General features: G+C 43.3%; 1 protein-coding gene across 1 annotated transcript in view; it reads left to right on the top strand.

Moving 5' to 3' along the window:
* Positions 1–15479, top strand: part of TRPC7 (transient receptor potential cation channel subfamily C member 7) — a 131239-nt gene that overhangs the window by 79240 nt on the left and 36520 nt on the right. Inside the window, exon 4 of the mRNA XM_047097135.1 lies at positions 2266–2482. Within this exon, the coding sequence (XP_046953091.1) occupies positions 2266–2482 (217 nt within the window). The remainder of the gene's footprint in view (positions 1–2265; positions 2483–15479) is intronic.

Below are 15479 nucleotides of genomic sequence, written 5' to 3'. Positions count from 1 at the left end.
TATCAGAGTTTTTTCTTATGTTTGTAGTAGATACAGTAATTTTTACAGTCTCGTCTTCTGCCAGACAATAAGAACCTGAAGGAGGTAACAAAGAGAATATTAAATTCCTCAAACCGTGTCTTCTGGGGAATACCAAGGCCACCTCAGGTTCAGCTGTGTGTAGCTTCCTGGGTCAGGCACCTCACATGGGTGAGAAGGAGCAGTGTCCCTGTGTCCTCCTCCAGGTTGTCACCAGAAGACATAGAGCCTAATGATAAAGGACTGGGGAAACCTGGCCATTAATCCCTGAAGACCTGGGTCTCTCCCCATGGTCCCTATCTCTTTCTGATATTTCTGGGACCCTGCTGGGGCACACAAGATCTGACATCCCTTTCCCTCTGCGCAGCCTACCCCACTCCCCACCCTTCAGTCAGGCTCCACCTTCCCTCAACTCTCACCACTACCCCAGCTAGGACACACTGACAAGAAACAATGCAGTGACTGTTGAAGGATGACTCCTGGGTACACGAGCATCCTGGCTGGGAAACAGGGCTTCAAGATTCCAACAGTCAGCTAAAATGGTGAAAAATTCAAACCAGCTATTTGATATATAAATCAAAATAAGACATGGTTTAATTCAGTTTTCTTACTGAATTTATGTGAGATGTTTTATTTGTCCTTGGATTTAACCTGTGCATTCCAAATTTAACACATCTGTGTATAATCAAAACTAAGCTACAGTCCTATTTTGTAAATAATGAACATTACAAAGGAGTGCCATTTATAAAATGTCTGTAGGCCACTAGAATTAGTGCCATATGATATTTGACAATGCAAATGAATTGAAATAAGTTTTTTCCAGCATAGTAGGGATTCCCAATGTCTAGACCTGAGATGCCAAGTTTTTTTTTTAATTAAAAATAGCATTTTTTAATTTCAATACATAGGTTCTATAGCATTAGAATCATAATAAATCACGTTACAGTCATAACCAGAACAATTAAAGTGGATGATTACCATGCTGAAGCATATTAAAAGAACATTATCAAGCCATCTGATTTATAAATGTTATGTCAAACATAGTCATAATTAGGGAAATTTTACCTGCAAAAACCCCTGTAATTGATCTTCTACTGAACCAATATTCTATCTCCTGGGTGACATTTCACTCTAGGACTCCTGAATGAGTCACAATGTGAACATCAATTAACCAGGCACTGGCTACAGATGAACATCTGCTCTGGAGAGGGAAGCGAGCTTCAGAAAAGGTTCCTCTCTTTGCTCTCGTCTGACTGGTGTACAGGGTGAGGAGTAAGTTTCGGTGCTTAGGTGCAAGTGATGGCAGTGACCTACAAGGGACCCACACGAGTTCATCAACAGGGGTCAGGAGACTCACTGTGTAGCCTGCAGGTTAGTTCTCAAAGACTTAAGTAGCCTTTGGATGGCACACCAGGGCTAGAGAAGATGTGGCCAACACTTGCTCCCTAACAGGGCATCTCCTGGATCATCTCAGGCTCACATGGAACAAGCACACAAGTTAATGATGCACTAGAGCCACAAGGGAAACCTCAGTAAGTTTTACAGCAGCATCACAGAGGCTATGATAGACACACAAGCTGTAGTAAAAATATAATTTTTTAAAGCACAGGGGGTGAGGGGAGTCCTATATGTCTGGAAATACACCTGTGAGTTAAAAAATGAAATCAAAAGGGAAACTGTAACATATTTATAACTGAATATCAATGAAGATACTACCTGTCCAAATTTCTTGGAATACAGCTAAAGCAGTACCTAGTGGGAAATGTATAGTTTAAACAAATTTACCAAGTTAAAAGCAACACTGAAAACAAAACATCAAAAAACAAAACTCAGGAAAACGGAAAAAAGAGCAAGGGAGCATATCCAGTGTGTAATTTTTTAAATTCTGAACTCTACTGAGATAGGTTATTTTTCTCCAGATTTGAATGGCATAAAATGTGTATCCATGTGGTTGGGAGATGCTGTGTAGATTATAAGATGATGATACATCAGTGTCTTCTACTCCTGCTCTGTACCACTCCCACTAAATCTCTTAAATAGAAAAAAATGGAAGTCAACAGAAAATGTATTTGGTTAAGCAGCATCTCACATAAAAGTGCAAGAGAAAATGTGGTCTGGGTTCAGTTAGCGGCTTCTGTCCAAGATAATGGATTCTCTGGCTAAACTTTTGGCAAAAGCATTTTAAAGAGAGCCTGCACCCACCTACAGCTGCCAGTTTAATATGTCTTGTACATATTTTGTTTCCAGCTAGGAAGAACCCTGAGGAGCCCTTTCATGAAATTTGTAGCCCATGCAGTTTCTTTTACAATCTTTTTGGGACTGTTAGTTGTGAATGCATCAGACCGCTTTGAAGGCGTTAAAACCCTGCCCAACGAAACCTTCACAGACTACCCGAAACAGATCTTCAGAGTGAAAACCACACAATTCTCCTGGACAGAAATGCTCATCATGAAGTGGGTCTTAGGTAAGCAGTCACTCTGTCCTATATTCTCTCCTCCACTAATGATAATAGGACATTACTAAACTCTGACTTCTGAACCTCTTCCTCTCCTCTTGAGTGCCCTCTGGCAGGCAAAATGGCAAGCAGATGACCAATACGGAAGCCAAAGTCAGCTTCTGTATATGCTGGTGTAGAAGATGCACAAACCTTTAATATAAATCCAAATTTCAGAAGAAGATGTGTGGAGGAAATGTGCTACATACTTTTCAATACACATGTATTGAAAGTGACTGTAAAGTAGACTTGCATGGGAAAATGTATTTGAACCATTTAAGTATAGTCTATAAGAAGCCTCAGGAAGTCAAGTTTTGTTTCTAGTAAAGGGTATAAAACTTCAAAGCTTAAATGAAATTTTTTATCACTGACTACTAGTATAGAGTAGAATCTTGATGATAAGTATAAATCTAAAAAGTTAGGGGAGTAACATTTTCTCACTGTTTGTGTTAATGAACATCAGGACCCTGTGCAATTCCTCCCTGCGGTGATATTTTGTGCTGCCAAGGTCTACCACTAGAATTGCCAAAGAAAGTGTTCCCAATTTCCCCAATGACTAGCTAAGACCATCTCTCTTTAGCCTACTTCATAAGAACTATAAATCAATAAGATAAACTAAAATGGTAAAAGCCACACCTGTATAGGCAAAATGTGACAGAGGCTTTTCTAACACTGAAATTTGCAAAATTGATAAAAAAAAAAACATTAGACATGGAGAAAAAAACGATTAACTGTAAAAGCTATAATCAGTGGCACTGTACATAACTAAAATCTAATCAATAAATTATAATATTTGTATCAAAAAATATGAATTTGATCAGAATTTTTGAGCAAAACAAAACTGAAGACAGAACTGCAAAATTTCATCTCTGCAGTATCACGATGTGTTCAATTAATTAAACCGCCCTATGGTATGCACCCCAGATTTTTCTTTTGTCACAAAATTTCAGTATTCGTATAATTTTCACTGTGTTTACATTAACAAACATGAGTAAAACTGTACACAGGGTCAAAGTGTGTATGCCATCAATCAACAAAATCACAAAAAACTAAGTACTTGAACACAGCCCAACACATGACCTGCTGCAATTAAATGACATAGCCTAAGCGAGCCACAGCAGTCAAACCACATAAGAACATCCTACAGATGGCCAAGCTGAGAGCAATGGGGATATGGACTCTGGGCTGGGTCTCTAAATAGGAAGAGGGAGATAAAGGTTTGATCCAAAGGACAGAGGCAGGAAAGCATACCGTGCTTACCAGAGGCTTTCCATCAACCAGCAAGTCTATGACCAAAGGCTCATTTAGTGGAGTCACCGGCACTAAAGCTGTAGAGAGACATTAAAGTCTGCTGCAGTGAGTTCTGGGGTCTAACTTTCACAGTTCAAGGCCTATCCCAATTCTCCCTAGTATACCCCCATGTATAAACTCAACACTTTAACACTGCAGTGGACTGAACATCTGTATCCCCCCCCCCCAAATCCATATGTGAAACCCCTAACCCCAATGTGATGGTATCAGGGAGTGGAGCCTTGGAAAGGGATTAGGTCATGAGGACAAAATGCTTATGAATGGCCTCAGTGCCCTTGTTAAAGGGTCCCCGAAAGTACCATGTGAGGGTACAACAAGCAGTCTGCAACCCAGAAGAGGGCTCTCAACAGAACCCAAATATGCCTGGCAATCTAATTTTGGACTTCCAACCTCCAGAACTGTGAGAAATAAATTTCTGTTTATAAGCTACCCAGCCTGTGACTTTGTTATAGCAGTCCAAATTGACTAAGACAGAGATTCCATTTTTTTAATATAATTTATTGTCAAGTTAGTTAACATACAGTATATATACAGTGTGCTCTTGACTTTGGGAGTAGATTCCCATGATTCATCGCTTACATACAACACCTAGTGTACATCCCAACAAGTGCACCCCTCGATGCCCATCACCTTCCCGCTCCCCCACCTCCCCATCAACCCTCAGTTTGTTCTCTGTATTTAAGAGTCTCTTATGGTTTGCCTCCCTCTCTGTTTGACACTATTTTTCCCCTTCCCCTATGGTCTTCTGTTAAGTTTCTCAAATTCCACGTTATGAGTGAAAACATATGGTATCTTTCTCTGACTGACTTATTTCACTTAACATAATACCCTCCAGTTCCATCCACGTTATTGCAAATGGCAAGATTTCATTCTTTCTCATTGCCAAGTAGTATTCCATTGTATATATAAACTACATCTTTATCCATTCATCAGTTGATGGACATCTGGGCTCTTTCCATAATTTGGCTATTGTTAATAGTGCTGCTATAAACACTGGGGTACATGTGACCCTATGAATCAGCACTCCTGTATCCTTTTGATAAACTCCTAGTAGTGCTATTGCTGGGTCATAGAGTAATTCTATTTTTAACTTTTTGAGGAACCTCCACACTGTTTTCCAGAGTGGCTGTACCAGTTTGGACTCCCACCAACAGTGCAAGAGGAGGTTCCCATTTCTTCACATCCTCACCAACATCTGTTGTTTCCCAAGTTAATTTTAGCCTCTCTGATTGGTGTGAGGTGGTATCTCAGTGTAGTTTTGATTTGTACTTCCCTGATGATGAGTGATGTTGAGCATGTTTTCATGTGTCTATTGGCCATCTGAATGTCTCTGGAAAAGTGTAAGACACAGAACAAAACACAAACAAACAAACAAACCATAACTCACATGTTGGGTTTATGGATAAAACTTAAAGAGTATTTATGGCACCAATCACTCACCTACCACCTTTCCCACTGGCCTCCAGGAAGAAGACTGTGGTGAGTGTGACCTAACTTGCTCTTAAGTGGGTAGGTAGAGCTACCATATGTTACTGAAGTATGACTTCCTCCTGATTCCTCATATTTCTCTTCCTGGATATCAGAGTACTGTCCCAGTAAGAGGCATGTATCTCCAGCTAGAAAGGACCCCACTTCTATAGCCTAGTCCCAGTTTCCACCCATCAAAGCAGAGCTGAGTTTTTAAGACTGTTACATGAAAAGTACTGGGGAGGAGTGGACTTGTTGACCTATTACCTATTATATTTCAGGTAGAAGAGTCTAACCACTTTGTCTTATTTAATTTTTGTCAAACTTTTTACTATGAATAATTTCAAGAATATATAAAAATCAAGACAAGAGTATAATAAAACCCATGGACCAATCTCTCATGTTCAACAACTAGGAAGTTATGGCTAATCTTTGTTTCATCTATGCCTTCACTAGCTCCCTTCCCCCAATGCTGTAGTATTTTGAAGCAAATCTCAAGTACATATCATGTACAAACATTTTTGTGTGTATCACTAAAAGAGAAGTTCTCTTTTTTCAATCTTTTTTTCTCTCTTCAAGTCCACTGATACTTTTTCCTCATTGTCTGTGATTCTAATCCCCAACTGGTGAATGTTTCCTTTCAGCTATTATATTTTCCAGTGCTTGAAATTCTCTTTGGCTCTCTTTTTATCTTTCATTTCCTTCTTCATGACGTTTACATTTTCCTTTAAGTCCTTGAACATACTGGGCATACTTATAGTAACTGTTATAAAATCCTTAACTCCTAATTCTATCATTTCTGTAATTTCTGGGTTAACTTCTATTACCTAATCTTTCTCCTGACATAAATCCCATCTTCCTGCATCTTGGTGGGTTAGTAATTTCTGATTGAATGATGGGCACTTGATATGTTATGTTGTTGATCATCTAGATTTTGTTGTCTTCCTTGAAAGAGTGTTTGGCTTTATTCTGACAGGCTACTAAAATTACTTGCAGATGAGTTTGGTGCTTTTCAAGCCTTCTTACAGTGAATCTGGAGAAAATTAACCATAAGGATTGTTTCTCCTTATACTATAGAGACACACATCTGGAGTCTCTACTAAATGCCCTGGATAATCAACAAGGAACCTCAACTCTGGATGGTTGGAGCTCAAACATCTCTCCATTGTGGGTGAGCTCTGGAAACTATTCAGCTTGCAGCTCTCTGGCTGTTAGTGGAGTTTTATTCTGGGCATTCATAACTTAGTATTGAAATGTTCAAAAAGACCCCTATGTAATTTTCTGGACTTGGTGGTTTTGTTGTTTGGTTTGCATAGTATCCTTCTCCCTGGGACTCTGCCACACAATGTCTAATTACCTCTACCTTCCTGAACTCTAGACTCTGCCTCTTCAACTCAGTAGGACTGCCTACCATGCTTCTGGGATCCCTCTCCATGCACTGCAGACTAGAATGTACCACCATAAAGAAAGATATGGTGATCAAATGGCTTACTGTGCTGGTTTCCCTTTACTGAAAGACCACTGTCCTATGCTACCTCCAATGTTTGAGGATAGTTTCTTTTTTTCTTTATCTCTTCTCTCTTTTCTAGTTTACTAATCCCATCATGTCTGGTAATAGAAATCAGAATTCTTTTTTCTAAAACAGAACCACAAACATAAAAAAAGTTTCATAATGATTTTTTTTTGTATCTTTAAATACCTAGTCAGTACTCAAATTTCTCTGATAGAGGAGACAAACTGAATAATGACCTGAGTAGCTTGCTTCTCTCTTCCTTCTGATCTGTTCATATTTTACCTTCTCAGAGTAGCTGAGCAGATAACAGCATGTCCTCTCATCTGCCTACTCTGAGAAGATGAAATTTTAACAGAGACCTGAAGGTAAGCTTTGCAGACATCTAGGAGGAAAGCATTCCAGACAGAGGGATCAGTATGTGTTGAAGGCTTGGATTCAAGGGAACAGCAAAGAAACCAATGTGGCTGAAGCTTAGTGAATGAGGAAAGAACACAGATGAAGTCAGAGGGGTAGGCAGAGTCAGATCACGCAAGGCCTTGTAGGCCATCGTACACAGTTTTGATTTTATTCTGAGCACGACAAGAAACCATCAGAAAGTTCTGACACAAAAGTGACATCATCTGACTTAAGTTTCTGATGGGGTTCACTGGCTGCTATGTACAGCACAGAGGATTCTGGAACAAGAAGAGAGGCAAGGAGACCAGTTAGGAAGCCAGTACATTAATTCAGACAGGAAATGGTTTGTTTCGAGGAGGTGGTAGGTGGTGATTACATTCTGAAGATAAAATCGATAATATTTACTTTTGGATTTTGTGTGGGGCATAAGAGAAAGAGAGCAGTCAAGGAAAATTCCATGTGTTTTAGCTCAAGTAATGGTATAATAGAGCACCATTCACTGAGACAGGAAAGACCAGGGGAGGAGCAGTTTGGAGAGAGAGCAGGAAAGGAAATCAAGAGTTCAGTCTGAGATACCTACTAGACAACCAGGTGGAAATGTCAAGGAGCACTTGGCTATACATGTCTGAAATACATAAGTATATAAGGAGAGGCTGGTGCTGAAGACATAAATATGAGCATGTCAGTACATTTAAAGGAAATTACATGCAATCACCTCGACTGTAAATGTGGTCAGACAAACTGAGGACCGAGCCCTGAGGCGTGATGATGCTTAAAGGATGAAAGACGAGAAGTATCTAGCAAAAGAGATTGGGTAAGAGGAGAGCCAAGAGAGTGGCATTGAAGTCAATCAAAGTAATAACTGTGTCAAGAACCAGGGAGTGATGACTTATGTCGAATGCTGGCAGATTAAGTCACATGAGGCCTGAGACCTCACCAACAAATGTGGAAGCAAAGTTCCTGAGTAGTCAGAGGGGATGGAATCCAGTATGCAAGTGGAGGACATGGACTTAGCAGGGCCATGAACTCCTCATCCAGTATAATAGGAGGGAAGCCAGGGTTGAGGGCACAGGGCAGGTGGCTTGCTAGATGCAGTGGTGGGAGCAATGTGGAACTTCTTGGGATATTTCTTCTACTTTCTTAACTCTTCTGTCGATAAATATTTTCTAGTTATTAGGCATTATATTATGTATCAGGCGCTGTACCAGATACTGGGGAAGCAGTTGTAAAATATGACTAACATGACCTTATCCCTAAATACATTCTGGAGCTCTTTAATTATTACAAAGTACTACTAATCTTTGAGAGAAAGATTCTGAACACTGTGTGCACTGCTGGCACATCCTAAAGTCTACAGTCTGATTTACCCTCTGCTCAGACATGGAGAGCCTTGAAATGGCAGGAGGCCTATACTGACAGAACTTTGAATTCTACTTGGGCGGGGAAGCCTTGATCATCTAGATACACAGCAACACGGTCTTTTCTCCCATAACTATCATACGAATGAATGTGGGACTTTGGACAGACTGATTATAAAAACACCATCATTCCCTCTACCAAAAGCTGCCCTAGGGCTGAAAAGAACCTTAGGACCCTAGCAAGTTCAACTTGCTCTTTTCATGGAGGAAAACAGTGGCCACAAAGAGGTGGATGGCCTTCTCCAGGTGGCCTGCTTCTACTCTTTGAACCCCCAGGCCTCAGTAAATTCTCCGCACAAGACCTAGAGTGATCCACTTAAAATACAATCAGGTTTTTTCACTCTCTGCCTCAACACTCTTCAGTGGCTCCCCATCTCCCTCAGAGTGACACCAGTGTCATTACAGCAGCCTACAAAGCCTTCCACCTCTTCACCCCACTTCATTTCCCACCACTTCCTACCTCACTCGCTCTGTTTCGGCCCCACTGGTTTCCTTGCCTCACACCATTTCTACCTCAGAACCTCTGCTGGGGCTGACCCTCTACCTGAGAGCTCCTCCAGAGAGTGCATGGCTCATGCCCTCACCTCCTCGGGTCTTCTGCTCTAAAGTCTCCTTCAAAGCGAGGCCTTTGTAAACCAACCTGTTTGCAGTGGCAAGTTCTTCCATCCTGTCCTCCAGTTCTCTGTGCTCCTTTTCCTCCTAACAGTTAACACCTCTGACAAGACGATATGCTTTCCTTTGTTTCTTCCTGTCTCAATGATGTTAACATTTCTGTAATCATGTAAATGTGTAGTTGCCCCTTTCCATCCTTTGCTATCACCATCTCCATCTGGTCATGTGGTTTTCCCAACGACCTCTTTCAAGGGCCATGTCGTGTGACAATGCTCTAGCTCACTTCCCCAAGCCTCTACTCACACTGGGCATGTATGCTGTTCCTCTTCTGCTGTACAGTTCTGCGGAAAAGTCAAACCCAATGAGAAATGTATTCTGCCTTCACTCTAGATGCTTTAGGTGACTACCAGCAGGAATTTGGGAAGAATTCAATCCCAGAGAGTTAAAACACAGGGTGGGAGCCACAAGGAGACTAAGAAACATACCGAGAAATGGAAGAAAAACCAGAACATGGTATTAAGAAAAGCAAGAGAAAAGTAGGAGTGAGGAAGGAGGGCTAAATTTGCCAGTAGACATGCATATTCTGTAGCACTGTCAAACGAGCTGCTTTCTGGGGGCCTAAATGAACCAGGGACCATCATTCCTTCCACCCCAGAGAACCTCCAATATCAGTTCATACCATAGGAACCTCCTTCCTGCCTATCAGTATCAGTGGCAACTCTGGGGTAGCTGTTAACAGCTTATGATATGTGGCTTTTCAGTTGGAGATTGGGGCTCCAGAGACACTCATCAGAGGACTGTGTAACATTAGTGATTCCCAAAAAGCCATTGGGTTTGGAGCGCAGGAAGCCTCTCCACAACACATGCCATTTCTCCATCAAGGAATAGATTCATGTCCAAAGACCTGTTCTACAGCACTCTTAGACCCTGGCAGTGTTTTCTAAAATAGACATCCCAGTATTGAAAGTGAACTGAAGATATATATGCTCAGCATAGTAAGAAAATACATTTGTGAAAGGGCTGTAAGAAAACACTTGGGACTGGGTGTCAGGAAACCCAATCCCGTGTCCCCTTCTCCTCGGTGGCCCCGCCTCTTGTAATGCCCGAAGTTCCGAAACCTCCCACAAAAGTCCACCAGAGTCGTAAGTCAAAGCCAAGCGGCAAGGGTCGTTTATTGCAGGTTCGAACCTGGTCCTCTGCGCACTCGTCGCCGGTGACGCAAGAGGCCACGATCAGGGTTGGTACAGCGTTTTTATAGACAGAGACAAATAGCACAGGGGAGGTTTCAAATTATGAGGGGCCTGATTAGTTGATTTTAAAGTAAGGACATTTGTTGTTCTCTGATTGGGCGTCCTTTGTCTGTCCTTTGGCGGGAAGGCTTTGTCCGTTACTTGTGGCGGGAGGAAAAAAGGGGGAAGGGGGAAGGGGGTAGGGTGAGGAATGTGCTAAGCAAGCAGGTTTACAGAAGCGAGAAATGCCGGTTAGTTTATGTACAATCACTCATTCCATTACATACCAGACTACATTTAGGAAGGTTTACAACCCATTCTACTACACAGCGGGTTACATTCAGGAAAGGCCTCACAATGCTCGTAGCAAACAGCAAGCAAAACAGACTTCTCAGCAATTGTATTTCTTATCAAAGATCCATAATAAGCAGAAAAGAGAACTTTAGCTTTAAACTAAGGCAGGGCTGTCAATTGGATTTAAAGCTGTTCTTTTCACTCTCTGAACTTTAGTTTTCACACAGGTAAATTGTGATGATCAACCTCTCCCTCACTCCACTCACCCAGGGTTATTAACTCTTCAAGGACAGTGCTAAGTCCTGGCTCCAGAACCATATGGCAAGGTTTGGCCAAGAATCATAACATTTTATGTGCTGAGTTCCTCACCTAATTCATTCTTCTGATCATTTCCCCATTTATTTAGGTAAAATTCCCAAGCAGATTGCTCCAGTCAACTTTCCAAAGTTTCTCCCAACAAGTCAGACCACGTAGCTACTCTGCTTACCACCTTTAGGGGCTATCTAGCTGCTCAGAGTGCAGTCCAGCCTCCTCCTCATGGCCTGAAGGAAGGCTCTTCACTGACCTTCCCTGCTGCCAACCGCCAGCCCCACTCCCTGACTCTTGAGCCATACTCAGTCTCTTCAGGCACGCGGGAAGAGCCTGCTGTCCCGCACTTCCATGCCCACTATCTAGAACACCCTGCCAGTCCCTCCTCCCTCACCACGCTAACTCCTGGTTCCTCACACCAAGTGTCCCCTCCTCCATGAATTCACTCCATTCAGTGAACAAATGGAAGTTGTTCCAGGCACCCTCCTGGGTCGCAAGATCGGAACACTGACTGCTCTTATCCCTGTGTCTGTGTCTCCACAAACAATCTCTGGACATTTTTATTACAGCATCTGTCACCGGGAGTATTCATTATTGCTTATGATACATTTGTCTCCAGCGCTAGGCTGGTCTTGCTAAGGAAGGGCTGACATCTTGGTTATTGTATCCCCAGGATGGGGGCTGGTACGGAGTCTGCACTCAACAGTGTCTATTAAGTGGGTGGAGGAGTTTCCTAACCAGTGAGACTAAGCTTGTGCCTCCCAGAGGGTGTGGTAGGTGACAGCACAGTGGGCAGCAATGGTCCTGAACTGCCTGTGTGGCTCTGGACAACTTACTTGCCATCTTGGCATGAAGGTTTTTTTTTTTTACCCGGAAGGTGCAGATTAACTGCAGTTTAACTACCTCTCAGGCTGCTAGGAAGGTGTACTGGGGTCCACCTGTGCTTAGCACAGGGCCTTGGCACTTGCACAGTAACTGTCAGCAACTCAAATGGGAGAAGAGAAACAGGATGAGTTTTGTTAAGAAAATTTTAAATCTATTAACCTCATCTTCCTGCCTGGAAAACAGCTGAATCCCAAACGTGTCTGAGGCCCAGAATTGTTGCCAAGACCTGCCATTGAGATAGTGTTTGCGTGTCAGGGCTTGAGGGCATATTCTCTCTCCCTCCTGCAAGTTCACAGAACACCTACATTTTGGCCCGGTAATGAGAAGCTGACCTGAAAGAACAGACAGTCCCCCCAGGAAGTGGTCTGGGAAGCCTGCTCTGCTGAAGACCCTGGGGCAGAGTAAGGAAAGCCTTGGGGCCGAGACCATTGAAGGAATGTGCACGTTTAAGTCCCTGAGGATTCGGAAGGGGGAATCCCTTCTGAATAGAATCTGAGGCTCAGGATGGGAGGGAACCACCTTTTGAACTCTCAAGCCCCATCTCAGCAGCCTGCAGGCCATTATTCAGAACCTGCCCAAATGTTGCTATTCATTTCTCCCAAGGCTTCCCAGCATTTCCCAGCCTATTCCACTGTCACCCACCCCCCATTAATTTTCAGTGACCTTGTTCTCTGGACTCCAGGCATACAGAAATGAAGGGGATTTTGCGTGAAGGAGGCTCCAGTACCCAGCATCCTTACTCCTGAGCCCCGGGGTTTTAACACTCCTCTGAGGGACAAGCTGGAGGAAAGGGACCATGATACCCAGCATGGATATAAAATGCTGAACCTCGGAAGCAGGGGGCCTAATTTCACTCACTAAAGTACTTAATTTCACACATTTCTTTTTTCATTAAGCATTCCTGCTGCTCAAACCCTTGGGCCCATGCTACTTTTACTCATGGCCTTGGAATAATTTAAATTAGCCTGGGTGAGTTAATATTTAAATCTAGTAAAACTGATGAGGGCATTTGACTATGGAGGAAATGATTTGCAATGCCCAAGGAGGAGCTACTAGATTGGTCAGAAAAGTCAGTCTTCTATAAACAATCTGCTTTTCAGATTCCCAGAGCTTTTAGTGCTTGAAATTACCCCAACACCCAATATTTTAGTGCTTGTATCATGGAACCAGGCTGGAATACTGGCAGAAAAACCAAGCGGCACTCGGAGATCTTGATGGATCGGAGATTTATTTACCACCGGCGGGCTCAGAGGAGACCGTTTCTCCAAAGATCTGAGCGCTGAATGCAAGTGGGGAGGGTAACTTACAGTTGTCAGCCTCCGTATCTGTGGGGGTTTTTGCACACGGGGCAAATGAAGGAAGAAGAACCCAGAGGAGGGGTCTCCAAGTAGAGACCAGAGTTTGTTTTAGTCCCATGTCCCATCTTTGGCACAGTATTTTATTCATCTCTCCAACACTTGAAATACCCAGTAAGTGGCCAAGCTAGAACCTGAACCCAGGACTTCCTGAATTAAGGCCAGTGATAGCCTGCAACTTGCCTAGTGCCCAGCTAAAAGCAGTTCCACTAAGACACTGGGAATTTTAATTTGAGGGGAGACAAAAACAATAAACATTACTTCTCCCAGCCTATAATGGTTTTTCTAAACACATTTTTAAAACATCTATTTGAACTGGCACAATCAAAAGTGATTTCAGTGTTAAGACAATTTTTACTTTGCTGAACTACCATACAAATTTTGAACAGGTAAGCGTGAGAAGTGTAGCTTGATTAAGAAAAAGAAGGTAAGGCAGCAGTGTCTTATAAACAGACCTGTAATCTTTTGGGATATTTCCTGTTGTGGGAACTCAGATTTCAAACAGACATGCAGATCTTAGAATCCACTGCTTCAAACAAAGCCACCACTTGTCTAAACAGCCTTTCTCCTCAGAAAAACATTTGGTTTCAATTCCTTTTATATAATGGACCATTTTCACCAGAAAAGGGAAAACTCTGATTAAAACACTGCCTGGGCAGGGGTGCCCGGGTGGCTCAGTCAATTCAGCGTCTGTCTGTCTCCAGCTCAGGTCTTGATCTCGACATTTGTGAGTTTGAGGCCTGCCTCGGGCTCTGTGCTGACAGTTCAGAGCCTGGAGCCTGCTTTGGATCCTGTCTCTCTGCCCCTCCCGCACTTGCTCTCTGTCTCTCAAAAACGAATAAACGTTAAAAACAAACAAACAACAACAACAGTCTCTGGGCAGAGTAGAGATGATCCACTGTGGCCGGACATGGGCCTGTGACCAAGTCAGCCATGCTTCGGTGCCCATAACTCTTTGTCTGCTCCTAGTTTCATTCTTATTTATTTTGAGGGAGGGAGAGAGAGAGCACGTGCGTGTTTGGGGCGGGGGGGGGGGGGGGGGGAGAGAGAGAACATGGGGGAGGGGCACAGAGAGAATCCCAGAGCCTGCTTGCTGTCAGCACGGAGCCTGTCGTGGGGCTTGAACCCACAAACTATGAGATCAGGGCCAGAGTCAGACGCTTAACTGACTGAGCCACCCTGGCACCCTCCTAGTACCATTCCTGACTCCAAGCTTTTTAGACAGGTGCATCCTCAAAGTCTACCAAATTATAGTGTGGTCATCTGCCAGTGTACTTGGGTTTGACGTATGGAGGAGACAGAAAAGGGGACACCGGCAAACGGCCGGGGCGGAACTATTCAGGGAGACCAGCATTTGCTCAAATCCAGGGTGTGCAGTAAGAGATCACAGGAAGGTCTGACAGCCTAGCCCTTGAGTCCAGACTTCATCTTAGGGACGAGGAGTACAATGCAGGGGCAGGTGACCATGATCTGACCTGTACTTGAAGAGGTAAGGACATAGAACTGAAAAACTGAGAGTCCAACCGGAGGAGGGTCTGCAGAACTGTGGTGATTCATGGTGACAGCCTGAGGAGTTGGGGCCACAGGAAGGAGTAATGGGCAACGGCGGGGCTGTGAGGTAGGGGGAAACGGGGCGGCCAACTTGGGATACGTGATATATCTGGCACTGGCAGGACATCCACTTAGAGCAGTCTCTCTGCATAGCAGAAATGTAGCCTTGAAGCTCTGAAGAAAAACAGCAAGTTATTTACCTGTGCGACATTTGCAAGGAAATGAAGAACGAAGCTCAGTCAGGGACAGAGGGAAAATTGAGAATGGCCCAACTCTTGGAAAGCAACAGCCTAAAGGGCTGTGGGACAGGATGAGGACCAAGAAAGGAGGCTAAGGAAGAAGAAGAAGGCTGTGGGAAGGCAGGCCGCCTTGTCTGATGCGCAGAAGCCAGGGCAGTGCTGACCTCTTGGAAGTGAGGCATTGGTGAATGAAACTGTTTCACTAACCGACCACTTAGCAATTCTTTTACTACATTAACCTCCTAAGTATGCAGGCCAAGTGTAGTACATAGAATGGGCTGGTACGACGTCAAGTCTTTCCCAGGTTTGAGAGGCTATAAAACTCCTTAATGTCACTTACAAAATATTCAAGAGTCTTTTCCACACAGTCCTGGCTCTGAATCCATTT

This window comes from Lynx rufus, unplaced genomic scaffold, assembly GCF_022079265.1.
Source record: "Lynx rufus isolate CCGP_SWC_20201006 ecotype Redwood Valley unplaced genomic scaffold, mLynRuf1.p SCAF_1, whole genome shotgun sequence".
NCBI classification, from domain to species: domain Eukaryota; kingdom Metazoa; phylum Chordata; class Mammalia; order Carnivora; family Felidae; genus Lynx; species Lynx rufus.
The sequence above is the reverse complement of the archived record's forward strand: the minus strand, read 5'-3'. Positions and strand labels throughout refer to the sequence as shown.